Source organism: Penicillium solitum, assembly GCF_028829755.1.
Source record: "Penicillium solitum strain IBT 25940 chromosome Unknown utg000001l_segment0_segment0, whole genome shotgun sequence".
In the NCBI taxonomy this organism is placed as follows: Eukaryota; Fungi; Ascomycota; class Eurotiomycetes; order Eurotiales; family Aspergillaceae; genus Penicillium; species Penicillium solitum.
In genome coordinates this window covers 617,398-644,915 of record NW_027072121.1, presented here as the reverse complement: position 1 = coordinate 644,915, position 27,518 = coordinate 617,398, and the positions used below count along the sequence as shown (strand labels likewise).

The 27,518-nt window shown below is 46.7% G+C and overlaps 11 protein-coding genes across 11 annotated transcripts; 5 read left to right on the top strand and 6 right to left on the bottom strand.

Annotated features, from left to right (window-relative positions):
- Positions 1 to 469: 469 nt before the first annotated feature.
- Positions 470 to 1,454, top strand: N7455_000254 (putative oxidoreductase, 2OG-Fe(II) oxygenase family). Its single transcript, XM_040952391.2, has 3 exons — positions 470 to 812; positions 868 to 898; positions 947 to 1,454. The coding sequence occupies exons 1-3, from the start codon at positions 514 to 516 to the stop codon at positions 1,442 to 1,444; spliced, it is 828 nt and encodes a 275-aa protein (XP_040817152.2). The 5' UTR covers positions 470 to 513; the 3' UTR covers positions 1,445 to 1,454.
- Positions 1,455 to 3,288: 1,834 nt separating this feature from the next.
- On the top strand, positions 3,289 to 4,671 carry N7455_000253 (FAD-dependent oxidoreductase; the record flags this gene model as incomplete). Its single annotated transcript, XM_040952201.2, has 1 exon — positions 3,289 to 4,671. The coding sequence occupies one exon, from the start codon at positions 3,289 to 3,291 to the stop codon at positions 4,669 to 4,671; it is 1,383 nt and encodes a 460-aa protein (XP_040817308.2).
- A 379-nt stretch (positions 4,672 to 5,050) lies between these two features.
- On the bottom strand, positions 5,051 to 5,477 carry N7455_000252 (uncharacterized protein). Its single transcript, XM_040952346.2, has 2 exons — positions 5,299 to 5,477; positions 5,051 to 5,230 (listed from the first exon to the last, which is right to left on the bottom strand). The coding sequence occupies exons 1-2, from the start codon at positions 5,464 to 5,466 to the stop codon at positions 5,201 to 5,203; spliced, it is 198 nt and encodes a 65-aa protein (XP_040817489.1). The 5' UTR covers positions 5,467 to 5,477; the 3' UTR covers positions 5,051 to 5,200.
- Positions 5,478 to 7,037: 1,560 nt separating this feature from the next.
- N7455_000251 (Dyp-type peroxidase) lies at positions 7,038 to 9,075 on the top strand (the record flags this gene model as incomplete). The annotated part of the gene is made up of 8 exons (XM_065603765.1): positions 7,038 to 7,072; positions 7,153 to 7,375; positions 7,427 to 7,734; positions 7,794 to 7,892; positions 7,953 to 8,063; positions 8,132 to 8,198; positions 8,254 to 8,686; positions 8,739 to 9,075. The coding sequence occupies 8 exons, from the start codon at positions 7,038 to 7,040 to the stop codon at positions 9,068 to 9,070; spliced, it is 1,608 nt and encodes a 535-aa protein (XP_065462256.1). The 3' UTR covers positions 9,071 to 9,075.
- An 827-nt stretch (positions 9,076 to 9,902) lies between these two features.
- Positions 9,903 to 12,143, bottom strand: N7455_000250 (iron-containing redox enzyme family protein; the record flags this gene model as incomplete). The annotated part of the gene is made up of 1 exon (XM_040952092.2): positions 9,903 to 12,143. One exon carries the CDS (start codon positions 12,141 to 12,143, stop codon positions 9,903 to 9,905), a length of 2,241 nt encoding a protein of 746 aa, XP_040817500.2.
- Positions 12,144 to 14,953: 2,810 nt separating this feature from the next.
- On the top strand, positions 14,954 to 16,741 carry N7455_000249 (uncharacterized protein; the record flags this gene model as incomplete). Its single annotated transcript, XM_040952419.2, has 4 exons — positions 14,954 to 15,244; positions 15,342 to 15,564; positions 15,621 to 15,693; positions 15,748 to 16,741. The coding sequence occupies 4 exons, from the start codon at positions 14,954 to 14,956 to the stop codon at positions 16,739 to 16,741; spliced, it is 1,581 nt and encodes a 526-aa protein (XP_040817342.2).
- Positions 16,742 to 17,010: 269 nt separating this feature from the next.
- Positions 17,011 to 18,027, bottom strand: N7455_000248 (uncharacterized protein; the record flags this gene model as incomplete). The annotated part of the gene is made up of 1 exon (XM_040952175.2): positions 17,011 to 18,027. The coding sequence occupies one exon, from the start codon at positions 18,025 to 18,027 to the stop codon at positions 17,011 to 17,013; it is 1,017 nt and encodes a 338-aa protein (XP_040817127.2).
- A 443-nt stretch (positions 18,028 to 18,470) lies between these two features.
- Positions 18,471 to 19,755, bottom strand: N7455_000247 (putative aldo-keto reductase (AKR13); the record flags this gene model as incomplete). The annotated part of the gene is made up of 6 exons (XM_040952375.2): positions 18,471 to 18,766; positions 18,837 to 19,031; positions 19,084 to 19,197; positions 19,259 to 19,402; positions 19,460 to 19,538; positions 19,597 to 19,755. The coding sequence occupies 6 exons, from the start codon at positions 19,753 to 19,755 to the stop codon at positions 18,471 to 18,473; spliced, it is 987 nt and encodes a 328-aa protein (XP_040817435.2).
- A 1,116-nt stretch (positions 19,756 to 20,871) lies between these two features.
- Positions 20,872 to 22,095, bottom strand: N7455_000246 (lactonase family protein; the record flags this gene model as incomplete). Its single annotated transcript, XM_040952244.2, has 2 exons — positions 20,872 to 21,676; positions 21,734 to 22,095. The coding sequence occupies 2 exons, from the start codon at positions 22,093 to 22,095 to the stop codon at positions 20,872 to 20,874; spliced, it is 1,167 nt and encodes a 388-aa protein (XP_040817419.2).
- A 1,493-nt stretch (positions 22,096 to 23,588) lies between these two features.
- Positions 23,589 to 23,982, top strand: N7455_000245 (uncharacterized protein; the record flags this gene model as incomplete). Its single annotated transcript, XM_040952141.2, has 2 exons — positions 23,589 to 23,744; positions 23,803 to 23,982. 2 exons carry the CDS (start codon positions 23,589 to 23,591, stop codon positions 23,980 to 23,982), a joined length of 336 nt encoding a protein of 111 aa, XP_040817164.2.
- Positions 23,983 to 24,443: 461 nt separating this feature from the next.
- Positions 24,444 to 26,528, bottom strand: N7455_000244 (glycoside hydrolase family 76 protein). The gene is made up of 3 exons (XM_040952436.2): positions 25,919 to 26,528; positions 25,165 to 25,856; positions 24,444 to 25,108 (listed from the first exon to the last, which is right to left on the bottom strand). Exons 1-3 carry the CDS (start codon positions 26,055 to 26,057, stop codon positions 24,524 to 24,526), a joined length of 1,416 nt encoding a protein of 471 aa, XP_040817094.2. The 5' UTR covers positions 26,058 to 26,528; the 3' UTR covers positions 24,444 to 24,523.
- Between the last annotated feature and the right edge of the window lie 990 nt (positions 26,529 to 27,518).

Here is a 27,518-nt window from a genome sequence, read left to right as displayed (position 1 = left end):
CCCTCGCCCTGAGCTGAACTGAATTATAGTGTATCTGCAAAGGGACCCACCTTGGGATCTATGGAGTGTTGTACACATCTTCATGACACAAACCTTGGCAGATTCAATAGATCATCTCACCGCTGCACATCTGATAATCACATGGTGGCTGCATTGCAGTCCAATAGACACACTTGTGGCTTGCATATGAACAACCCATCACATTGGGATCATCCCCGGCCCTCGGACAGAAACCTCACGAAAAGCAGCTAACTAAAGCACAGGTGGCAATTTTTTGAAGGCCAGAGCCATCGTCCGGGAAACTCATGTATCAAGTTTTTGTTGCGTTGATCGTCTTCCTTGGCTGCATATTAATACCTAAAGCGCCGAGCTACGTAATACAGTTGTTTGGCACCGCAGATTGATACGTCCTTGAGGCAAATAGACTTGCTACCTATCTCTCATATCAACTGCCCATCGCTCAATTGCAAAACAAACACCCCACTTGAGTTCTACTATTGCTACCAGGTCACCATGTCTCAAACTACAACTTCCGCTCGCTCGAAGACGACCATGCTCGTGGGAGACCGGTCTTTGGACGTCGCTGAGCTGGATGAAATCAGATTGGAAAATGTCATTGCGAAGGATGAACTCGAGATGGCGAAGCTTTTGAAGGCCGCAGAGTCTCAGGGATTCTTCTACGTCACCTTCAACGATGACCTCTCTGAGAAAATCTCAAGATACCTCCAAACCTCTTACCAGACCTCGCATGAGTACTTCGCCAGGCCATTAGAAGAGAAGATGAAGGAATTCCGAGAAGATATGGTTCATGGGTGTGTCAACCCGTAATGGTTCCAGCTGGATGTCTAGATATTAACACCTCAACAGCTACAAACGCGCTGGCATTGAATCATTCGAAGTAAGTGAACCCCTGAATGTTTGATTCGTGTTACCTGACCACTCTCAGATCACACGAGACGAACAGAACCGAATCGCCTTGCCAAGCCCCTTCGCAGAACACGCTGGGGAGATACTAGATCTTGCCAATATCTGTGACACCATTGTACGCACACTTCTCCGCAGTATTTCCGATAGCCTTGGTCTTGGTGAACCCTCGAATCTGGAAACTGCTCATCGCCCCGACGGGAAAAGCGACTCGGGAATAAAGTTTGTCTCTGGTCCAACCAAAGCATCCATTGCTGATGTACCCGATACTACCCACACCGACTCTGGCTCGATCACCTTGCTCTGGTGCGAGAAATGGGCTAGTCAGATGCGCACCAAAGAAACGAAAGAGTGGTTATGGATAGATCCTAAACCGAATCGTGTCTTGGTCAACCTCGCAAACTATCTGCAAGATCAAACCAGTGGTCGCCTGCACTCCCCAGTCCATCGAGTCAGCCAGCCGTTGGGTGGTCTTGAGGACCGATACTTTGTGTCTTATTTTTTGAGACCGAATCATTGAATGTAGGTAGTGTTTTAAGAGAAAGATATCTATATGAATGGGGGAAACTGAATGGTCTGATTCCTGAGACCTCAACAAAGTGTGGTCGGTTTCAATCCTAAAAGAAATGAATTGTCTTTCTCTTGTCCGTCTTTTTTGGTGTATTGAGAGCCCTTGTCTAGTAGAAAGAACCTTGGAAGCTTTGGAAGACATCCTGTCACTCATTTTATGCCAGTAGCAGTACATGGATCAAATGCAATTCTTGACTGTGCCTAAGCTATGAAACAAAACCCTCTTCGAAGTGAAGTTGACTATACTAGATTGGATGGGAACCTTGTATAGCTTCTCCGCCTGTGTAGCAAATATATCTCTTAATGGTCATGTCAATGGTCTTAACTCAATTCTATACAAGCCATCTCTGAGATTTCTTACAATATATATACATAGGAACTATATATATCTGACCATGCTACAGTACACTGTCTGGTCAGGAATATACCAAAACTCCAGCCGCATTAGATATGAGTATCGTAATTCTTCTTTGTACCTATGTCAAATTGCATATATGTTGAAACTCTTAGTTTCGGATCTGTCAATAGTGTCTGCTAATAGTCTATCGTTTGTGTGTATTGTCATAGCACCATATAATGAGGCACCTTGAGGCATCTTCAGGCACCAATATTACTAACACCTGGCTGGGATACACCTTCGTAATATGAATTGGCCAGATTTCAGCCAGCCACGTAGGACAGCTTATCTCTCTGCTGTCTTTTCTTTTTTTTACCCGAGATTTGAACCTGCAGATGTGATTAGCTATTTCAGCCCGCCACCTAGGACAGCTCATCTCTCTTTTTTTTTCTTTTTCTTTTCTTTTTTAGGCGAGAGTTGAACCTGCAGGTGTATTTTAGTGTTCCTACAGTGGGGCAGCCCCGCATAATACCTATCGATACGGAGTATATGTGGCTCAGTTGGATTTCAAACTAAGCCTGCACAGTTCCACGCCTTTCAATAAATGTATGCAACCTGCAAACTAATGTATCCGTGAACAGCTGGGCACAGAGTAACGGATCCTGTATTGTTTCTATCTCAAATTAACAATCAAACTACCACCGCCAAAGACTCAATCAACTCGCCCTAACCATAGGTTTCGCTCATGAAATATAGACCCAGTTTGGCAAACTCCTATGCCCTCAACTTTTAGTACGACATTGGTGACTTGAAATGTAGACCGTGATAGATCCACAGTAGGTTATACATCACAAAAAGTAATATCTCAATACGGTATTTATACGGAGTACTTCACGTCACTTTACAAATTACAGAGCTACATACCCTCCAGGCCGCATATGTAATGCTGGAGCAAGAAATTTAGCTGAGCTCGCCAGACCGACGTCGGCCAGTTGCGTAGCTGATATTATGTATTGACGTTGGGGAGAATGCGATCATGATACCATATCTTCGATTCAGACCCACATGCCTGATTCACAAAGTCAACCATGCTCGGCCAGAACTAGGTAAAACCACTAGAATCGTAAAAGGAAATGTAGAGCTTACATGGCTATGGCAATATATGGAATAATTCAGTGGGAAGAACAGAGACGAAGACCACGGCTGCCCAAGACCTATGTAGATCATGCCCATGTGATTGCTTCCCGCCACTGGCGGTTTGTTATACAGGTCAGAAGTTTGCAGAATTATCTTCTTAGAATATATCAGCCGTATTCAGTTAGGGCCGATTGCGGATGCTCGTAGGGGGACTTAAGTATCCTCGGCCATAGAATTCGTCCCTCCGCCAATATCCCCGAAACTCCGAACGGCAGCACCTGGAACCTAAGATCATTCAATTGTGCTTTTGCAAATCCAATATGGCTTCCAATGAACCGGGAATCCCGTTGAAAATCACAGTTATCGGCGCTGGGATGGCTGGTCTCTCATCCGCAATAGCTCTCTCGGACATAAACCCCGATCACCAGATTACACTGCTAGAATCAAACGCTTCCCTAAGCGAGTTCGGCGCAGGGCTGCAGCTCTTCGCAAACAGCACTCGCGTCCTAAACAAATGGGGCCTAACACCGGCCCTGGAAAAAGTTGCCTTCCAATCCTCCCATCTGTCAATTCGCCGCTGGAAGGATAACGCAGAATTGTCCTTCAACTTGAACAACCCTTCCAGCACATGGATCTACGGCTGGCCCCAATGGCAGATCTACCGACCGGATCTGCAGCAAGCGCTCTATGAGCGAGTGAAACAGCTGCCCAATGTCTCCGTTTTATTTGGTAGGTCCGTTAAATCCGTGGACCATGAGACCGGTACTGTCCACACGGCAGACGGGGAGCTCTTCGAAGCAGATCTCACGGTCGCGGCAGATGGGATCTGGTCTCGAGCCAGACGATGCTTGCCGGCGTCAAAGGATGTGTCCCCCATAGCTTATCGGGAACACCACTACCGTGCTGTGATACCGCGGTCGAGAATGCTCTCTAATCCAATCACCGCACCATTTATGGCTTCCCCGGAGGCGAAATCATGGGTGGGGCCCGGAGTATTTGTATTGGCGTATACGGTTGCCTCGGCGGAGTTGTATAATCTTGTTATTGGTGTTCCACGGCCGAGCGAAGGAGTCCCCGTCGGAGCTTGGAATAACCCTGCCGACATTGAGACGATGCGTGGGCTTGTGTGTGACTGGTGTGAGGAAGTACGAGAGCTGGCCTCGCTCGTTCAAGAGGGGGAGTGCGTTTCCTGGACCTTGGGCGAGGTTCCTCCTATTCCCAGCTATGTCAGTACATCGGGAAGGGTAGCGCTAGTTGGGGACGCGGCGCATGCTCTTCTTCCTCACGCTGCACAAGGGGCCGGAATGGCGATAGAGGATGCAGCGAGTCTAGCGGAGTTCGTGGGACATCTGAGGTCGAGAGAGGATCTGCCGAGGGTGATGAGTGTTTGGAGCCAGTTTAGACAGGCTCGCGTGGATCATCTACGCAGTATCAGCCGTGGAAATGCCAGTGACATGACACTTCCAGATGGAGATTGTCAAATTGCACGAGATGAGAAATGGAATGCTATTCGCGACAAGCAAAGGGAACAGTTGGCTGAGCTTGGACCTGAGAAGGTTAGAGAGAAGATGATCCGGGAGAGACCCACGCCTGATCCCGCTTGTAAGAGCACATTTGAGCCTGGTGGTAGAATGTGGATCAATGGATTTGATGTGTCTGAGGAAAGTAAGAAGTTCTGCCGCGAACATCTGGGACTGCAATGAGGGCTTGCTTCACGTCATGAAATTTGGGCCATATGATAGTCAAGCAAAATACAAATAAGAAGGCATGTATGGAGTTAGCTACATCTATAGATCGCCATAACCTAGACCCAATTTATAAGCCATGTTATGATCGGTGTTTGATGTTGATCGTTTCAGGAACAAAAATGGACTAAAGCCCAAGAAGCCAATAGTCTTTCTCACTTTTATAGACCCGAGAAACCGAAAACACTATCTGTGACAGTACTCCAATCCGCTATAACTTTAATTGGAGGTTGATTCACCCTACCCAACACACATGTTTATTATACAGCTAGTAACAGTAGCAGAAGCAGCAGTAGTAGTTGGTTTCTTGTACAGTGTATCCCGAAATTGGTTCCACCACTTTTATTCTTCGATTGTTCCAAGTTAAATCATTGAACAACCGGCTCCCAGTTGGAAGAACAGAGCATTTCCATCGCAAATCGAAAGTGACCTCCTATCTTTCAAGCCATCGTAGAAGTACACCATTTACTCTTCGTCCTTGCCCGGTTTAAGCAGTGTCGCAGCAGCTCCAGCAGCCCTATAACGCATTCAATTTAATGTTAGTCGTTTATAACAATAAAACAGGTGATCATTGGTGGAACATACGTTAGAAAGCTGGCTTTTTTCGGTCTCAGGAGGACAAGTGTATCCAGTCGACTCCTCGTGGCAGATGTTAAGGCAGTCGACAGCGGCTTTTTGCCAATGTTCCTCGGCGGCAGAGGCGGTAGAAACCATCAAGGCAACGGTGGCGAGGAAGATAGAGTAAAACTGCATCTTGGTTGTTCTGTGTTGTAGAAAGCTTTGGAGATATATTGCGTGATTAATCTTAGAATATCGTCTACAGAAGTGTTCAATGATATTTATGTAATTCGAGCCTCTTGCCAAGACTTTCGAATTCCTATAGTTCATTCAAACTACATTATAGATCCAATCTACATACCGCTAGGGACCTGTAATTAGGTGCGTGATCGGCGTCCGCAGTTCTTCAGCTGAGTCGACCTTTACACCTTCGTCATTGAGCATTCCGCATATACAACATAATATACCCCTTACGCCATCCATCCAATAATGATTAGTCAAAAGGTCATATCAATTGGTGTAATCGGCTTTACTAAGGTCCATTGTATGTGAGTGGTTTCTCCAACATAGCGAGAAATGCAATGGGTGACATCAACCACTACGGAGTACTACTCGGGGTTCTGCAACGTTTATGTAACTCTTATTTTAGTCTATTACAGGTGAGTTCTTAGATAAGATTCCTTTTTTCTCTGCTCCCTTGCTGATTGGCCAGTTCACCCAGTTTATCCATGTATACATTACCTTTCGTCCCATATTCGTGTAGGGCAACAGCAAATTAGATCCGTTTAATATAAATTCCAGATAAGTTCTACGAAAAAGCTCATTGGTAGCAATGTATAGCTCATTATTACTAGGACGATTGCGCATGGTATCTGAAAGCAGATGTAATCACAGTAGCGGCAAATACTCGTCACATCCATGCACGGGCAAGGCCTCTGTGTAACCTATCCTAGCCACCTTAGTACCGACGGACAACTCATCACTCAAGTTGAAATAAGTAATTCAGCGCTGATCATATAGAGCGATATTTGATGATATCTTGGCGGACTTTGCGGCTAAGCCGCGGGACTCGCAGATAATCTAAGTAATTCATCCTAACACGCGTATATTTATAGTATTATTCAAGAAACACCCGAACTAATACGTGCCATTTATGGCAACCAAACGTACGCTTAATATCCTTATAGATGCTACAACTGCCTAGGAAGCTTCGGGGGTTAGGCATTGAGATACTCAAGTATCTATCTAACACTATGCCTGATAGATGCACGTTGGCATACTAGCTGAAACCAAATTCAACATTCCTGAGATTTCTGCCCGATAATACTAGAAGTGGGGCTAAGGTGGCCGAAGTACCTCAGCTCTATGCATGGAACGCCACTGTATATGATTCACATGATGGGTTGGTGAGGTAGTATCCACTTAAACTCCTCACCTGCGCGATGATCTATCTCATCATGGTCATCTACAATCGTAATCGCTTTTGTTGTGATTCGCTGCAAGCTAAACCCCGCACGAATCGAGCAATCTACGACAGCATAGCATGGCTATGCATCTGGCCCCGCGTCATCTGAATTTCTTTTTCCGCGAGACCTCCTTACACCGCTATCGAAGGTTACACCGCTATATAAGGACTATGTTTTGGCATATCTCAACTTTGTCTTATACAACTTTTCTGGTTTCTCACTGTTATACGATTGAACAATCGCCTCTTCAAACAGGGAAAACGATAGCTCGACCACGTACCGAATCATCAATCGGACAAGATGCCAGACCAGAAGAACATCCAGGGAGATACCTGGTAAGTCCAAAAGGCTGCTCTTACCATTAGGTCCCCATTGATGGGATATGTATTGTCTCTTGAACTGACGGAATGATCAGGCCTCGCCTGCCTAAGAAGGCCGAAAAATTCGTCTTCTTTCGAATTACCAATCCGCAAGAGTTCAAGAAGGGACTGCCAACGATGGCTGATTATATCACTACAGCCCATACAGCCCTGAAGAACCGTAACGATATCTTCCAAAAGAAAGCCGCAGGTACTCTCAATGGTATCATCCATTTAGTATCGATCAACATTGCTTTCTCGGCTAATGGCCTGGCTAAGGTAAGTAGTGGAAAAGTATTTATAAGAGGTACACTTGCTTACTTTTAATAGCTTGGGGCGGAAAATTTCGACGATGACATCTTCAACGGTGGCCAGTTTAAAGACATGACTGCCCCGTCGGAAGGCGAGCCAGCTGAAGATCACCTAGGCCTCGATCCTCAGGACGAATGGGTCAATGAATTCAAGCCCAGCAGTGGTGGCATTGACGGTGTTCTCACTGTGGCTGGTGACAGTATCCCGAGTATTGACAAAATGATCCGGAAGACATTCGATTGGGTATTCAATGTCGGCAATGACAAGCAAAGTATTGAACAAGTCTATACCAAGGAAGGCCTAGTCTTCGACGAACATCTTGAACAGTCAGTTTTACCAAACCCCGTCCGAGTATAGGCATAACTGCTAACATCTTTGGTCATAGCTTCGGATGGGTGGATGGTATTAGCCAGCCGATTGTTAAGGGACTAGACGATATTTCGAAGACGAAAGATAGCAGAGGAATGACACCGGTAGACCCCGGGTAAGTAATCATCATCATGTTGTTATATTGTCTGTCAGATCTAATTCTGTGCTATCTCAGAGTTATCTTTGTCGGACACGAGGGCGATGAAAGCAAGACTCCCGCATGGGCCAAGGACGGTAGCTTCATGGTCTTCCGTATCTATGAGCAGCTCGTTCCCGAATTCTACCAGTAAGTAGCCCTGTTGTGAGATCATTATCTCTGGGCTTGGTTCAGGCATACTAACTTTCCGTACCTAGTTGGTGTGCTGAGAACTGCTCTATTGCCGCCGCAGACACGAAAAAGTCCATCGAAAAGGGAGAAGAGGTCAAGTGGTCTGACGAGGCGATGGATCAAATGGGCCTGTTTTCCTCGCGATTAGTGGGACGGTGGCCGCTTGGTTAGCATCCCCATTCAGGAATCATATCCTGCCCCTAACCCAGTAGTCATGATACTGATCAAGTGCGACGCATTAGGTGCCCCAATGGAGCTTCATCCCCAGACGGACCCCAACTGGGCCATAAACAAAGGACAGTTCGAAGCGAGCGCGTTGAAGACGTTGAATAACACCGATAACTTCAACTATAACCCCGCAAACCAGACGAGGTGCCCTTATGCCTCCCACATGCGCAAGACTGGTCCTCGGGATGACTATCCCGACTACGCCAAGCACGTAATGATGCGCCGAGGAATTCCCTATGGGCCATGGTGTAATCCAGATGAACGGGCAGGTGGATTTACACAGCATGAACGTGGCCTGCTGTTTGTCAGTTATCAGAGCAGCATTGAGAATGGGTTCGTCACGCAGCAAAAACGTATGTATCCCTCATGAAAGTTGAAAGTGTTGTATTTTCTGACGCTCTGCAGGGTGGGCGAATGCTTCTGATGGTCCAACGGACATGGCGAAGCACTCTGGAGGTGCTAGCCAGGGAATTGACCCTCTTATTGGTCAAGTTCATCCAAGCCGGAACGGGAAGCGCACAGGTGTTCAGATCAATGGGCAGAGTACAGGTGTTCGGGTCAATGCCAAGTACGAAGATGCTCCTCAGATTCCCTTCCCTGACTCGGACCTTAAGAATCCTGCTTCCCAGGTCCAAGAGAAATCTGTTGCGCTGGACAGGCTGGTTATTCCGCATGGTGGTGAATACTTCTTTACCCCTTCACTTTCTGCGTTGAAAGAGTATTTGCCCAACGCATAGGTGAACTTGGATCACATTTTTGGTTGAATACTTCTCCCAATACTGCTCGATATTTGTCCTTCCACGTAATTCAGATCGCAAAAGCTCCAGCATGTCTGAAAGTCAAATAGCTGTAGGAAGTAATTGTCTAGAGGATCAAGGTATTATCGGAGGGCATCGGTGACAACATTGTAGTATCGGGAGCATGGAGAAGAAGAGAAGCTAAGATACATGAAGACAGGCTACGGATGGGTGAGAAAACAGATCAGATAACGAAACACAACTAATGTTGCGGGTGCTCCTGCATCTTCCTTAATCCCATTTGTGGATTCCTTCATGCTTGTTGGACTCGGAATCGAGGTCCGTGAAATCTTGACGATCCGGTGCTTTGAAGCCTTTGTGTGAAGGGATTGGTTACCCCTACTACGTCATGGGACAACAGAGGTCAGGCTGATTGAGAAAACAGCGTCAATTGCTGCAACATGCACAAAGGTAACTGTAACATGAACATTTCAAGTGATGGGATGCTATTCCCCCTAATTTTGAGGCATGCACACGTTATCTCTGAGCGTAGAACTGGGAATCGAGACTCATGATATAGAGACGACATTTCCACCAGCGCAAAGGAGTGGACCATGAGATAAATCGACTGACAGAAATTAAGGTATGGCGAGCGTACTGGTAAGATTCACAATGGTAAAATTCTCCAACTAAAAGCAATGGCGGTCTATATTTTGGAAATATATGTACTCAGACATCATCAGTAAGCAAAATACATTATAGTAAAAAGGCCACATGTTTCAACGGTGAAAACCCGGTAATCAATGTAACACGTCGTTTTTTGACAGATTCTCTATTCCCGCATATTGACCTTAACACAATCGCTAATCTCTGATTTTGCCATAGCATACCCATGAGAATAATTCATGAGCAAACTCCCATCTTTAGATATGTGTTGCTGGCACTCTTGCGAATAATGGTATTGTCGACGGAAAAGAACCTGCAAATGGACGCAACTTTCCGGCGAAAGCAGTCCAGCGCTAGGGGCTTCTGCGATGACCCCTTGGAGCTCAATTAGCGCCGCAGAGATACCAAGTAGGATACCCAAATTTTGGAGTGGTTTTGAAGATAGCTGAAGCATCTTGTCTGCAAATTTAGAGGGCCAACGAGCGAGGAGCATCTCCAGGTCAGCGGGAACAGGGAGAGAGGCTCGTTCAATCATCTCCAGGCCAATTCCAACGATACCATTGTCTTCTTCGGTGTGTGACTCATTTATCCCTGTGACCACCGTATACTCTATCTCAAATCCAAGTTGAGCTCGTAACAAGCGGACCACTGCGCAACCGATTGGGTCTGCGGTTCTCCCCGGGGCGTATACAAACGACTCCAGAAGACTGCATTGAGCGAACCAAAGAGGCAGCAAGCGTGGTAAATCAAGATCACCTGCACTGAATCCCCGCTGGATTGATGGTTGCGGGGCGTGGGGCAAAGGTGCAGTCTCATCTGTCAGGTCTATGGAATTCCATGATCCAGATAATGCGTCGGGAATATTCGAGTTGCGGCAGCCCTGGCAATGGGCGGCCTCTGAAAGGCCAACGAACTCGAAATAAAATGGAATGCGGTGTGGTCTTAAAGAATCGATCCATTGTTGCAGAGTAGTAAGCTCTTCTCTTGTAAAGGTGCCGAACATTTTGCCTCCCCAACGGAGTTCTTTCACCAGCCTGCTCTTGTTGCTGTCGCCGGGATATATCCATGGCTTGGAGTTGGTTAGAGCTTGGAGAAAATTCGGTTGCCATTTCTCGTCTAGCAAGCTACTTGGGCTCAGCCAGTCATCTAGAGGGCGACTCCCAATCTTTGCTTTGCATCCGGCGTGTATTCCTTGCGCAGCCTGAGCTTTGGCACGGAATATCTTGCCCACTCTGGATTCAAGCTGGTCACAGGGCATAGAATCAAGTTTGAGAGGGATGTCTGCCGTCTGGATCCCCTCAGAACCCAGCCATTCACTCAAGATGTATCCTGCCTGAATCCGCCGCCACGCGGTATGGGCGGCTTCTTTGCCTTCCATTTCCGTTATTTTTTTTATGTAGTCCACCACGCATTCCATCGACATAGCGGCATGACCGGAATGGCTGTTGTCAATGGACACATGAAGTATAAAATAGTATGGATCGAGTCCAACTTCTGGTAGCTCCTTTGCTGCCTGCATTGTATCCAGCTGAAGCATTTCGAAGTGCATGGTGAATCCCAGTATCTCCGGGAAAAAGTCTTCCGAAAACCTGGCGATCATCAATTGAGCTGCAGCCGCCCTCCAATACCTGATGCAGCTGAAATTCCACTTAGGATGAAGAATTTCCTTTGTCGTTGGGGAGGGTAATTCTGGCTCGAAAGTCCTTAACAAATCCTCGTAGATGTAGACGTGGTGCTGATGAAGATTGCCATCACCGAGCTCTTCAGTGAACACCTGCCAAGTTTTCTTCATGATCGGACGCAAGGCAAATGGTAAAGTGATTTTGTTCACCTGGCCCAGCCAAGCGCCATCAACCAGCTTCAACGGTGCAATTTTCCTCAGCCAGAACTCTGCATCCTGTCGGTCACGAACCAATTGCCGAGGGCCACCCAAGTCTCTCTGCACGATATATTGTCCGTATCGATCCGTGACATCCTTCTGATGTTTTTGGAGAAATTGGGAAAGTTCTGCTTTGTTGAAAGTCTCCATTGATAGGATACTGCGATGAGACTCTCTTTTTGTATATTCGCCCAATGCTTCAGATAGTAGGAACAGGATTGCTTGTCGTGCAAGTGGTAAAACCTCCGGATTATGTTCCACATTTTGTAGTTTGAAAAAGAGACTTTTATAAAACTCCAGCTCTTGGAATCCTGATTCTTTGGCAATCGGTTTCACGGCGGAGGGAGTGAAGGTCAACTTCCTTGAGAAGTGAAGGGGTGTTCGCCGAGGTGCTTGGCTGTTCTGCGGTTTCCAGATTTGACGAAAACAAAATGCGGCGGTGAATAGTAACAGGAGGGCGACTGTCTTCGAGATTGGTGAGGGTAGGAAGGAAGGAAGCGGGATTTCGTAGTCAAACCCCATCGTCATTTTTGGGTGAAGCCGAAGGCTAAAGTGGGGAAGGGGAGAGCTACGAGGCATTGACTTATTTCAATACGAATCCCCGATCCCAGATCCCAGATGCCAAGTGTCTATCAGAATAGATCGCATTGGGTTCGACAGGGGTCGATCATTGTGATCTGTAAATTTGTTCGACTTGCTTGGTCGATTGCGACGAGTCACGTAAGCAAAGAATAACTTGCATGCATGCATGTATAGTTCCCGGACCTTGTGAGGTTACACCAAATCTCAGATGGGCAGCTGGCATCACGATGCACACCGCCACATCTATTCCGCGCTTGGCCTGTAAGGAACGGAAACTATCGATCTATACATACATATATGTACAGTCATTCTGGAACTCGGCTTGACCACCTGGGCAGTACGGAGTACTCCGTACACACTGCCCAACCCTTTGCTGTGCCGCCAAGACACTAACGCCGATCTTGAAGTTAAGAACGCCACCTCCAGCTGAGGGAAGCTGAGAGGAGCTGAGGGTCGTTCTTCAATACACCTTTGCATGGTATTATATCTTTTACTGTATGACGACATCATTGTTATCATTGAATATCGATGATAATTGCACTCGATATAGGAAATGCTACACCGGCTCTCATCTTCTATAGACCCTACTGGATTAAGAATTGCCGCTAAGGCCTTGGCAATTGGAACCAGAGACACTTTCTTAGCGCGTACTGGTCAGGCCCATTTCAAGAATGAGTCTACATGTATATGTAAAAGACATTCTCTGTAGTATTATCAGTGGAACTGAGTGAAAATTGTAACTTACGGAGTTCTTAGACGACGGAAGTTTGTTGGTAGAGTGGAATGCTAAAAGACGGTAACGGAAAGGCCCGTAATCGGCCCGTTCCATAAATTCCCATTCGTCATGGGCTCTAGCCTAGCTGATTTAGGTACGGAGGGTCTACAATGTGTGTAATAAATGGAATAAATGGTAAATTGTGCCAGGGACAGGTTAGTACTTAGGTATGTACGTAGTACTGCCGACTGTTTTGGTAATCTAGTCATTACACAAAAATGCTATCATTCAATTCCTGCCTTGTGAAATCTGCGTGTCTCATTCGTGCATTCACAAGGTCTTTCTACTATCGATCCTCCACCGCGCTAATCTTGAAATGGCCGATGAAAATACGCCCCTGGCTGGGTGTCAGTTATTCTCAATAAGATACAGAAGCGAGAGAGGAAGCACACCCTATCGACCGTGTCTTTATTTTAATTGCTTTTGTTAGGGGGAAGGACTACGTGGTGCACGTCGAAGTGCATGGTGTAATGTGAGATTGATATATAGCTAAGTATTATAATCTAATAATAGAGGATCGCTAAATAATAATAATAATAATAATAATATTATTATTATTATCTTTATTATCTTTATTATCTTTATTATCTTTATTATCTTTATTATCTTTATTGATATAAACATTAATTAAATCTCTAGAAATTTTAATACCTATTTTATAGAGAATCAACGTTTGAATCCTTCTCCATCCTCTTTTAGTTATCTCCAAACAATACATGAGTCTCTGGCTTCGATTTCTCGCTTAATACAGTTTCTTTTTCAAAATTGCTATCTACGCTCATCGTCATCCTCCAATGGCCTCTCTCATTCTCTATTCTGACAGTTACTCCTGTCCCGGTGCCTGTTCATTAACATATCGCATCAACTCACCTCCACAACCCGCTTCTCAGCACATGTCTCCTTTCCCCACATTTGACGTGGCTACCCGTTTTGTATGGGGGAAAATGTCGTCTTCTTCGATCATCTCAGCAGAACCACAGCCACCCAAACCCTGTCGCAACCCTACTGTGTGAAAGCAACTTCGCCTCGCAGTCCCCCATGCATTTAGACATCCGCCACTTCATAGACCCATGTTGACCCGCGAGGGGTGTCTGGAAAACCAGGTGTCCATGTTGTGGCATCACAAGAATTCTCTTTGAAAATCGGTTGGAGATTGATGCGGTCACCACCAAAGAGGAGAGTGAATATAAAGGAGCTGACGAAATGACACACAGGGAATACTGAGAGCAAGGTTTAACCGGTGAAAAAGCGCTTTTCATCGATGTTGTCTGTAAGTATAGAAAGGACTCGGATGGTTCGGGTTTCTGTGGACTGATATAGACGTGCATACCGGGCTCAAGAAGGAAGGAAGCGTCGCCTTACTAGGCTTTTTGCTGCACCACAGGTGGTCATGGCGCTGATTAACAACCCCGTGTCCAATGAGGACACAAGAGAGTTGTTGTTTGGGATATAAGAAAGCCCCTTATCTAGTATCGACTTATCAGGATGTTGATAACTAATGCATCAATTCACATAACCATATCAACTTCGCATTCTCCAATTCTTGACTAAGCCACGGGTGAACTTCGCCATTTGGCACGGGTCACTCCACAGGCTGAGCGGCCATGTGAGACACAAGAGACACAATTTACAGCAGCACTGGCCCACACCAGATGATTGTTCTCCGCAAGATTGTGACGACACGGTTCTGGGAAGGTAGGTCTAGGCATGGATGTCTCAAATGGGTGGAATGGGTGAAGAATCTTGACCCATGGTTTATACATAGGTACCCACTAATCAAGGTCAACCATGTGTCCCTATCCATGGGATCATTGTGGGGCGTGTCATCAACCAGCATTAGCGCATCCTTCGACCGAAACCCTAACGGGAACCCATGCTGCATTATTCTCGTAGGTACTAGAAACAAATATATATATATATACAACGGTTAGGCCTAGCTTTTCGCATACGTCTCAATCAACTTTTTCTTGATCAGCCCATCATGAAGCTACAAAGCGGTCTCATTCCGGTCCTGCAAAACATTGCCGCCTTTTCCTTTCTCGCAACTGCCACACCCGTCAACCACATCGATCTCCCACGTGACAGTCCCGTCTGGAATGTTGGTCAGCCTGTGCGGACTACCAGCGGACTCGTTGTAGGCCATTCTGCGACAAACGCCTCCGAGGTCTCCGAGTATGTTGGGATTCCATATGCCGCCCCTCCACTTGGACGTCTTCGTTTCCAACCTCCAGTCCGTTATACTGGCAATGGTACCATCAATGCCACCGCATTCGTAAGTTTGCTCGTTACATATCCGCTTCCTTGGCATTCAGATGGGGTTTGATTGTCTATCTCAATCGCACGATTGTTAACACGCCATTTGTATATAGGGTCCGACATGTATCCAGCCACCATCAACACCACCAAGCAACAATACCAGCAGTGCACCACCCCGGAACCTCGGTATTCCCCCTACCTTTGCCGCAGCGTTCGCAAGCGAGGTATACCCAGCTAGCGAGGATTGTTTGACCTTGAACGTCTGGACCAAGCTACAGACTAGAGAGGCGAAGAAAGCTGTTCTTGTCTGGGTCTACGGAGGTGGTTATGTGTCAGGTGGGTGTTATTCAGTGAATCCCCTGTGATCCAATCCTAACCTAGACGTGTCTCAGGCAGCTCCAGACAGGCAGCATACCGTGGGCAATTCATTGCTGACGAAAGCGACGTTGTCGTTGTCTCGATGAAGTGAGAACGCATCAAAATTCGGCATAGACATATAATGTACTAATTGGCGAATAGCTACCGTGTCAACACTTTCGGATTCCCTGGTAACCCAGCCACTCCGGCCAATATTGGTCTCCGTGACATTCGAATGTCATTGGAATGGATTCGTGACAATATTGAGCGATTCGGTGGTGACCCAGAGCGCATTACTATATTCGGACAGTCCGCTGGCGCTGGAATGGTTGACTTCTACTCGTTCGCTTACGCCGATGACCCAATTGCCTCCGGCTTCATCGAGATGAGCGCAACTATTTACGGTTTCCCAGCCCTTACTGCGGAAGAGACCAACAACCGTTGGTTCCATGTCACTGACTTGGTTGGCTGCGGAAACGCCACTTCTGACCCAGTTGCCGTCAGCGACTGCATGGTGAATAAGACCGTCGATGAGATCCTAGCTGGTTACGACCCTGCCAATGTTCCATTCAACCCCTCACCATACGGACCAGTCATTGATGATGAATTGGTCTTCTCGAGCTACCTCAACCGCACTGCCGCCAAAGGTGGCTACCTAATTGGTAACACCCACAATGAGGCAGGTATCTTTAAACTTGGACAAGTTCACAACGAGAGCTACTGGACCGACTTCAACGACCGTCTGTACACATGCGCCGACGTCGTGAGAATCGAGCAAAGTATCGCTGATGGCAATCCAACCTGGAGATATCGCTACTTCGGCGACTTCCCCAACTTGGTCCTTACTACTACGCCACCGAGCGGCGCCTACCACACTGCCGATCTCTATCCATTGTTTAACACCGTTAACCAGACCTGCCTCGCTAGTACTCCAGCTGAAGTCGCCGTTGGAAACTATCTCCGTGATGTCTGGTCCAGTTTTGCCAAGAACCCACAGCACGGTCTGGATGCTTTCTGGCCTCAGTACAACGGGTCTGAGAAGACCTTGGCTCGTACTGGTTTCAACAATGAGACAATCAGCTTTGCGCCCGGTAACATGTATGATCATGTTTGTCGCTGGTCTTATGATGCTGTCAGTGACCCAGCCCCCCTGTAATAGGTTTATTGGGGTTGTTTGCGTGTGATTGAAGGATGATGCAATGTATATGTGTATATTATCTTATGTACCTATCTACAAGTTACTGTCAAGGCTTCTTTTCCTTTGACTGCCAATCGTTCGTATTCTTTTGGGCAGTCACCAGCTTTATTTCAACCTTACTTCTACTTCATTTGTTACATTAATTTGAGTAAAAGAATCCATAGAAATGAATATTCGACGTCGTATTCATTCAGCTGGAACAAATCAACTCACTCGGAAGGAGCGAATCATTTAACCTTTGGAAGGTCTACCCTAGCGACAATACCACCAGTTATCGTAGTATTAGTACCACAAGCCGCATTGAACGGTCCTGCAGATGAGACGTAAAGACTGTCTCGATCGAACAGAGTTCGACCTACCGACACAGAAGATGCTGATTCCAAATATGGCGACTCGACCACAACCCGTGCACTTTTTCCTGGAATATCGACCTCGAGTAGAGTGCTTTGGGAGTTTAAAGCAATCCATGCAGTTTTCCCATCTGCAGAAACGGCAAAATCATCGCCTTGGACACCGTTGACAATAACCTCCACAGGGCCAATGGGAAATCCAGTGGACAAAGAGATAGGGATCCGACCAAAGATGCGCTTATTGAAGTTGGTGAAGAACAATTGTGAACCTCGAACATGAATTCCATTGACGCCAATTTGCAAGCTCGTGGGGGAGGACTTAAGAAAGTCGTCATCGCTGATTGTTTGGTATGAGCCGGTGTTCACGTCCAATTTGTATATTCTCCCAGCTTGTGAGTCACTGATCAAGAGTGAGGTTGTGTCATTGCTTGCCAAGCGAGACATTCCATTCATCAATTGCGCATTGGACACATTTGCCACGATTGAGGGTGAAATTGGTGCCCTTTCCGTCTGGCGGTCGCGCACATCAAACTTCCAGACGAAGTTGGAGTCGGGGACACCTTGAACGCCGGTCTGATTTGCGCTTATCACATAAAAGACATCCTCTTCCAACTCTGCGATACCAAACAATCCAGCCGTATGAGGGATATCAACGATGGCTTTCATCGCACGTTGGCGAAATGGGTCAACTTGATAGACTTTTGGGGAGACGGTTGAGGTCAGAAGAAGCTGGCCATTGTGTCTGGTTGCAATGTTTTCAAAGGTTTGTGGCTGGGTAACGTTTTTGATCACAGTAAGGGCATAGTTTGTGGTGACATGCCATGGGAGGGCTAGAGAGAGTTGGAAGAGAGCGGAAAGCCACACTAAGTGCTGTAGTGCTTGGGCTCGTAACATTCTGAATGGGTTATCAATGGCAACTAGAAATTCATGCCTATCAACAGGGATCCATTGACTAACTCAGATTTATATCGCAGACTTATATGTACAACATATGTGAACCATTCGGGGATAGCGGTCTTAAGGTCAAAATGCTGACACTGCCAATGACGTTTTCTCCACTTCTCCTTTCGGGGTTAAGAACTTTTGAAGGTAAGTGAAAACAAACGGTCAGAATATGGGGTGGTGGTACCTTGGTATTTGTGTCCTGACGAATGGCTAGTCAACTAGCGCCATTATTTGGTTGGTTGGCTTATCTATATCTGAACAACTCTTAGCTGTTGCTGGTGCCGTAACATTATGTGTGACCTAAAAGGGAAATTGAATCCATATTTGATAATTTGTACCGCTTTGCCATTTATATTTTTAAAATGCAAATAAATAAACTAAGCTGCTACAGTCTAGTGACCAACCATGGATTGGAAGATGGCGGAGAATCTCTCTCCAACCGGCTTGGCAGCCTCCACGATGGCTCGCATCTCCTTCAACTCTTCTTCTGCCAATTCAACATCACGAGAGGTCCAGTTTTCTTCCAAGCGCGAGGCTTTGGTCGTTCCTGGGATAGTAATCAATCCTTGAGCAGCAACCCAGGCCAGGGCGATCTGTGCAATCGAACAACCCTTTTTGGTGGCTAGCTTCTTAATTTCGTCAACAATAGCCTTGTTCTTGTAGAAGTTTTCGCCCTGGAACTTGGGAACTGAGAGTTGTCAAGGTTAGTTTACCCGAATCCAGCAAAGTTTTTGCGAAATTAAAAGGGCACGACGTACCAGTGCGTCGGAAGTCATTGGGGGCGAAGTCATCAGGAGTCTTGAACGGGAAGTCATCTACAAGCCAGCCGTGTCCCAGAGGGCTGAATGCCACAAAGGCCACATCCAATTCCTTTGCCGTATCAATAAGGCCACTAGTCTCGTGCAATGTTTCAAAGGCAGAGTACTCGGCTTGAACGGCATCGATCTTGGCGACTAAGTTATGTTAGCATGCACTCTTGTGGTCTGTAGTTACATATAGACTTACTCGCGTTTGCCTTGCGCAAAGTCTCAGCAGAACATTCGGATAGGCCAATATACTTTGTTTTTCCGGCGCGTCGGAGTTCATCCAGGGCACCGACCGACTCCTCTAGGGGTGTGTCTTGAGTTGCAGAGTTAGTATACCGATTCGAATCAAATTGTTTTCGGTGAATGTCACGTACTGGGGTCAATTCTGTGGAGATAGTAGAGATCGGGAGTGAAACCAAGTCTGTCGATTGTTCCCTCAATGTATTCTTTGATGTGAGCGGCCGAGTTGGTTACCTTACGTTCAGGCCCAAAGACGTCAAATCCACACTTGGAGGCCACTGCGAGACATGAGCTAATGACACAATATAGAGAAAGGTAAAAGACAACTTGCTCACCGAAAACCTTGTCGCGAACGTTGTGCTTCTTAATGAAGTCCCCAAGAAGCTTTTCGTTTTCACCGTTTTTGTAGGCAACCTAGGGTAGGGAAATGTTAAAAACTATCGCACTAGAGGATGCGAAAAGAACGGCTTACTGCGGTATCCCAGAATGTGCAGCCGAGCTCGATAGCTTTCAAAAGAACAGGCTCCGACTGTTCCAGGTTGAGGTCTGACCCCATCGCAGAATTAAGGCCCATGGCGCCAAAGCCGGGAACGGGGACCTGCTGTCCGCCAAGCGGGAGTGTCTTCGTCATATTCGTTGGTTTTTGTGAGTTTAGGTGCTGAAAAGGTGAGAATTGGAGGTCCATCAAGTGACGAACCTCAAGGTTATTTATATTGCGACCGAATGGTAGCACATGGCAGTCATGATGCGGCGATACCACCTGCACCTTGATGACAAGTCGTATCTCATTGGTCGGATGCTGGCCCAGGTGTGGGGCGGATGAGTTGCCAACCGTCAAGCAACTTGAGCCCTACTATACATACATACATGCTGTGTTGAGTTTTCTTTTGCCACTGGAGTATTTTCTGCAATTGATGACATCTTTTGTATTATTGGTCGGTACTAGTACCTAGGTAGTATGGAAAATGGAAGACACAGCCTGTCAGCCACCGATAATCTAATACTAAAACCGCTTTAAATCCGGTTGGCAAAACTAGCAGATGAGTTCGATTGCATGAAAGCACATATCACTATCTTATGCTGACGTTGGAGGTTGATACCATATAAAGTCGACAGAACAAAAAGGCCGAATGCATTCATGCTTGGGATGACGTCATTTTGTCATTCCCTCAGTCGAGGAAAAAGCGCAAGCAATAGTTCAGGCAATGTATGATAAAAGTTTGGAGACTGGAACTTTTAATAGCAGGCTGTTGCATCAGTATGGTTAGTCTTAGGTCCATCGCCAGACTTTTTGCGAGGCTGGAAGAATTCCTGAGGTCGGTCTACCTAGTTAGGTATGCGCGTACTTTGTAGTCAAGATATCGGTAATTCATATCATCCTCTTTCCTCGCGACGGTTATTGATTTACTAATAATACAACATCGCAACACCGATAAAACTTTGCCATTATACGAGGTATGGCGATCAACTCCTGGCGAACGTATGGGGTTGTGATGTGAGGCACAGTGAGGGTTACGTGCATGATCGGATTCTAACAATTACACATCTATGAGTAGTTCATTAAGAAATTCCCATGACAGCTATATCTTGCATTTTAGGCACATTCTATATACATCCTATCTTGCTCTATATATACAATCGTCGCTCGAAGTATAGACAGACACCTCCCTGGCTCGGAAGAGGCAACATTGACAGCTACGTGAATAATGTTGTTGTTTCCTTGAAGATTCCAGTTGAATTGAAGAGCTTACTCTTCCCAGATGATACTGCTTAGGCCCGACGACGAATTACTAGCCTGGCCGGGCTGTCCAACCTGCAAGTTGGCGACTAGATTGCCGAGCGCTCCACTCCGCGGGTCCCTTTTAACAATGGCAACATTAGACGAAGCCTGATCCCCAATGGCCACCAGATTACCCTTCTTATTGATGACAAAAGTGCGGGGAATGGTGCCATATGCAGAGGTGATCTGGCTGAAAGACACCGTGCCGTTGGAGGAACGAACCATAGTCGACATGGAATCGTTCGGGGCGAATCCTTGATCAAAGCGAATTGAAGCATAAAGAGAATCCCCAGCCATACGGAGCTCTGCTGGCGCACCCGCAGCCGGTAACTGTCCGCCCGGGTATGGCACAAAGGATTGAGTCTCCTTGAACGCGAGACAACCGGAGGATAAGTAAGAGACAACAAACGCATTGAAGTGACCGCTCAATTCACTGACGGTGTACAGCATAGTCACTGGAGCGTTCCTTGAGTCCGAGCGATTGGATTTCCAGAACAGTCCGTGTCGTGGCCCACTACCAGCGGTGTAATTAAGACTAGGGCATACATTTAGATGTCCCGAGTGCTGGTTGATGGCGTACACGCGGACCTGGTCGGCTCCCAAATCGGGAACAAGGATGAAATCACCGGTTGGATCAAGGATCACCTGATGCGGGTGCGGCGAATCCTGCTGGGTTTTGATACCGGGCTGGGACATTTTGTAGCGGAAGACCTCTAAGGGCTTCTTGTGGGACCTAAGGGGTAAGGCAAAGGTCGAAAGGGCGGAACCGCCGCTGATGAATGTTAGTTTATTTGTACACAGCTGGATTAATTAGACATCAATTACTCACTAGTGCGCAACAGCCAAATACTTTTCGTGTCCGTGCTTGCCGCCATACATAACACTGTGGACTGCGGCACCAACATCCACGGTATTCGCGAGCTCGGTTAGCCTCCCGTTCCGATTCACGGAGTAGGAAGTCAACAAGCCATTCATACTCGCATTTCCCGCGTGGTCGGAGCAATACATCGTACGCGTTGACGAATCGAATGTAAGCCAGCTAGGGCCATCACCACATGATTTCAAAGATGAAGTGACCGAAAGCGAGTTTCCGCCGTCAAGGGAGAGTGAGTAAATGTTGCCATCATAGTGAGTGGCATACAGGTTCGTGGCAGCTGCCAGGGAGATAAACAAAGGAAGACAGCGAACCATGATGTGATTGGGAAAGTCGGGAGAAGGATAGATAGAGACAAGGGAGTTATGGGGTTAACGAAGAAATATATACCTCCAAGGTTAGCTATACGGATCTAATTATTCCGTCTTAGCTTAGATGCGTTTTGTTTCGTAGATTTCCCCGCAAATCACCGCATGTCTCACCTCTACCTTTTAGGCGTAGTCCTCGATGGGCCTTACGGTCGGCATTGGCTCCACTATGGAATACCATTACCCATCCTGGAAATGGATGCCTTGCCGAAGAAGAGAGTCAAGCAATATTCTACTGTTTATCCCGTTTAATGCCAATAACCAAAAATATCCCTATAACCCCGCTATGAACTGTCACCGCAGTCAGAAAAAATCGAGTTCGACAGACCGGTCTATCCATTGACACCTTAGGTACAAAACCAGGCCATTTCTTTTGCGGTGATTGTGAGGCTCGGTAAAACGTAGATCGGGTCGGCGTTTGAAAAGGGTATTGAAGATATAGCGGCAGTTAGGGTTTGAGCGCTAAACCCCAGAATAAGGAGAAATCCGGGGGTGGAATTGATGTAATTCTACCCCAACCGGGCGATTCCACTTATGAAGGTGGTGTTATGTAAAAAGTGATCGATGAAATACCTGCTATAGGTCAGTAGTTTGTTAGTTTTGGCTTTCCTCGGTTCTTGACAGAGCCTAATCTACCGGATCAGCGCCTTCGGATGAACGAGGGCTTGGCTACGTTAGAAGTAGCCGTAAAATGTAGATTTGGGGATCTCTTTGGTTTGATTCTCGAGGTGGGATTATTGTTAAGCAGCTTCAACTTTGTACGTCCTCTCTATGGCCCAGTTGTCGAAGTTCCCTTCTATCCCATGTAGGAATCGCCGTTCTTCAATAGGGATTGATCATTCAGGGGCAAAATATTGTCCTTCAGAGCAGGAGTTGAATATACAAATCGTACGCCGGCCGGCAGGTGTCCCAACCCTTAATTCTGCGACAACTCGACGTCTTTGGTATCTTTTCGTGAAAATTGCGGCAAATTGTTGTCCCCCTTCTTATATCCATAGCATGAGTGCGTCACAAACGGGGCTAGGAAATTGTTCGAAGCGTCCATAAAGAATGAATGTACTTCCATTTACTTCATATTGCCCAGATCTCCGAAATACAACTTGAGGTAGTTGTTAATTGATTTCTACCATCTGAATCAGCGAGCTCTCATCCTCGGTAGGGCTTCTTGGTTGCTTTTTTCCCGCCCTAATTACTGTTGCAAGTTGAGCCCTGAGGTTGTGTCTTACTCAATACTCCGAACGAAGTGAGGAAGGGATGAGAGAAGAGATGCCAAATTTGTTTGCTATAAGATCAGGGTATAAAGTCGACGCTCGATCTCTCGTTGCTTTCCTTCTTCCTCCTTCTATCCTCGAGTTCCTCGATCTAAGCAAATATCCCTTACATTCTCTTCACATACACATTTACATCCAACAAGCTCATATCAGTAACTAGCCATCTTCACCATGGCTTCCAACAGAGTTACCAAGACTAAGGCTACCAAGAAGGATGTTGTCAAGTCTCCCACCAAGCCCAGCAAGCTCGCCCAGGAAGCTAGTCGTGAGGTTCTAGAAGAGAGGCTCGAGTTTGTGCTTATTTGTATCAGGGTGACAGGAATTAAGGTGATTTGTCTCTCATTCATGAATTAATTTCCAGCACTAATATCACTATGGTATCCAGGTCGACATGGCTGCTGTCGCTCGACACTATGGCATCTCTACTCCTGCAGCCCATATGCGGTTTCGACGTGCTAATGATTATGTCGCCAAAATGGTCAGCGCTAGAGAGGCAGCTCAGAAAAGTGATAAGGTTCATGAAGATGATGAGGACGTCGACATCGCAGAAGATGAGGAGGCCTGAAAGGACAAGCAAACAAAAGAAATATCTGCACTGCACATGGTAGGGAAGGCCTTTACCGCGACTTGATGTTGGGGGTGTAAATGTCAGAAGCATGCATGTCCTCCTGTTTCTCTAGGATACCTCTCGGTGCTAGATAGACTCTCTCCTTCCATAGTTTGTCGCTGCGAGATATTTATCATCTTTTCCAGGCGTTACCTCCACAAGATTGTACGACAGAAACTAAGTCGGCATCAACGTCTCAGGGATATTGTATCATTTGGAGATGTGACAATGCCATATCCTGCATGTAGCAAATGGTTTTCTAATCACCTCTATCTTCTAGATCTACTAACTCTCCCTCCTCTTCTTAATTATTGCTATAGGGTGAGTTCATAGTTTGACCCACACAGCTATTCCGCACGCATGTCATCGAGAAAAGGAGACCAGGGTATAATTGTGAATAGGTAATTCGCATCAGAAAATATCACAAAAAAGCCTGAATTCCTCAGGGTATCAATATTCCAAATGTACATGTATTTAACGCCTTCAAATTTGAGTTTATCTACTTGCCTCCAGCAAGCATGAAAGTTACAGCCCCGACCCAGAGTATAACTAAGAGCGCAGTCAATATTCCCGCGCCAACCCTATCACCTGTAGTGATAGGTCCAGGTCCCACGCTATCCTTGGTATTGCTGCCTCCATGTGGGTCACTTCGGGATATCCCGCCATTGTCGGCATTGTAAGGGCCCTCAGCCTTGAATGGGAACATGACAGCATTAAGAACACCTAAGACAGACATCTGCTGTTCTAAGCCCATGGTCCCATCCCATTCTGCCTTCTTCGTCCAGCGAATTCCACAATGCTTCCCATCGCTTCCGCCGGAACATTGTTGACCAGCAGCAACAGCGGAGACCTTGAATTTCCCCATTACGTCCGCCGTGACATTGGCCGGTACAATCAGCGACATGAATCCGAGCCAGCCAGTGAAATAGGCCTTGAAGGTTTTCTGGTTGCGATCACACTTATTGATGGGCTCACAGGTGATGTCGGATAAGATTTGGTTCCCGCCGGAGGCAGGGAAAAATTGATTGGATGTCTTGATCAGTCCTGTCACACCTTCAAGCCATTTGCTTTCGGTGCCATTGGTCTATAAAATTGGTTAGATTGGATAGTCTGGTTGTTGCGGAAAGAGGATAAACGCACGTAGTTGTGCATATAACCGGCACCGGAGATATATGTTGCGTAATTGTAAGTCCATTGGTGATCACCATGATCCTTACAGTTCGCAGCGTTGGTAGTGGTATCGGCGATAACCCAGGTTTTCCTCAACAGCGGCGTAGACGCACTCCAATCCCAAATCTTCTCGGCCCACTCGGCATATGTCGCATTCTTGGTGTATAGTGCCAGACGCGCTGACAGCTGGAACAAGCCGCCGTTGGAGATGGCGTTTTTCAAATTATATCCATCCTGGTAAGGCCAAATCTGCCATCGCAAACCTCCACCACAGTTATTCATATCCCAGCGAGGGATCTGTCCATTGAAGACACCCTCGGCCAGGGAAACCCACGAGGGCTCGTCTTCTCTTTCTGGGAAGTTCAGTTCTCCGGCGGTTATCGCTGCTAAACCCCAGAACACTTGATCGTCGTTACCCAAGTATTGGGAGTAGTTGCTTGGGAAGAAGTCGTTTTCGCCCTTTTGCCAGTACATGCCTTCCTGGATGGCATCGTTGAACTGGGTGTCGCCTGTGAGATACCAGTACTGGATGAGTGTCATAAACATCGAACCACCCTCCCACCAGGTATCGTCCATTTTCCCCGGAATATCTTTCGAGTCGCGGGCATTGTAGAAATCCATCATGGTGGTGGCGACGGTCTTGGCGGCATTTTTGAGGGAGGCTATCGGGAAAGATACATGTCAGTCAACTGAGTTGTTTAGCCAGCGTTTGAAATAAACCCACTCTCATCCTCAGGATTAACCTCAATTGCGATGACATTTTGTATGAGAAGGCAGGCCAAAAGGGTGGCCAGCCACCTAGACATAATAACAGGCCTCATTTGACACGAGCCGAGCGGTGACCAGCATCGGAAGAAATGCATGGGACTGAGAGATGAAGAGCAGAAGTTAAGTGCATTGAGATCAGAAGGAGAATATGAGTGCGCATCTCCTGGAACAAAAAGGCAATGAAACAATGGAACCCATCAGATTATATCGAATCATCACGATGAAACCAGTCACTTGGCACAGAGGCGCCGTATGAGCGGGATCATGTAGATAGTGACAATCCAAGACATTGGCACAGCCAATCCTGCTGCCTGACTTTGTTCTGGGTGCAGTTCTTCTCAGCACTGCCCAGTTTTTTGGTACTTGGCATTAAGTTTTCCTTTGGGAAATGACAGTGTAGTAATGCCAAGAGACCCCCTTACCCGGTGTACCCGGGGTAGGCGCTTAGGGGAGGCACAACCTCTGCACTTGAATATCTTCTGAGACACTCTTGGAGTCATAGAACATGGAAGTTTCCCGTCGTATTTGACTTGGAAAAGGGCCTCTGGATGTCAGTTCATCAAGGTAGGGGGCAATATGCCAAGTCGTTTCCGCTGGCGCGGAGTGTCACGAGCGCTAAATTGGGTCTTGGCGGTACCATATTTTTAGGTCCGCCAAGAAATGTGCTGAGACCTGGCACTGCCACTCACCCCTTTTGCGGGAATCAGGGAATCACCTGCTTCTGGGCTAGTCTATGAAGCTTTCATAGTTTCATCCACATTTCAGATCCTGGGGCTCCAAAGTTAATGTGAAGATACATACGAATACGGTGTTGTTTGTTTCCATTTGCGGTGCAAAGTATTCCCCTATCTATCGAATAATAGGAGAGCACTCACATTTTGGAGACAAAGCCTGAGATAGTGCTGCATTCTTTGTTTAATGTACGCCTGAGATCTGAGCTTTTGAATCCAGCCGTATATAATTCTTGCTTTCTTTCATTTCTAGCGTCTTCCTCAACCATCTCCATCAGCTATTCTAGACTCCGGGTATATAGCTAAAGTTCTAAATCTCTTTTCATATATTCAAATATAGTCTCCCCGCACTAAATTCAAGGAAGCAATGTCGTGTTTACCTGGCCCGATAGGCAACGTTGGAACATCCCCAAGACCTCCTTCTTCCTACTTCTCTTCTCCGTCTTCCTTCCTCCAAAGAACCATACCAACTCGTCTCTACGGATGGCCTTCAGTCGGCCTTTGAGAGCCGTGATGAAGTTGAGTCTACTTAGCTCGCCAACGTATAGTCGAACACTCTCCGGGCACCCGTCCATCCGGGCGGCTCGCCATCAGCATCGCAAATCATACGTGAAGAACCTCGGCACAACGACCTAGCTCTAATAAAGGTCGCGACGGACTTGCACTGGGAAAGATATAATGCGCCAACTACCCAGTACGACGAGTAGCTTCAGCGTATTGCAGCGGTTTGGTGTCACATTGGTCAAACCTTCAGGACAATACTCATATCGTGACGCAGCTCGGTCGAAGGTATCTGAAGGCAAGCTCATTGGGCATCTCTTCTCC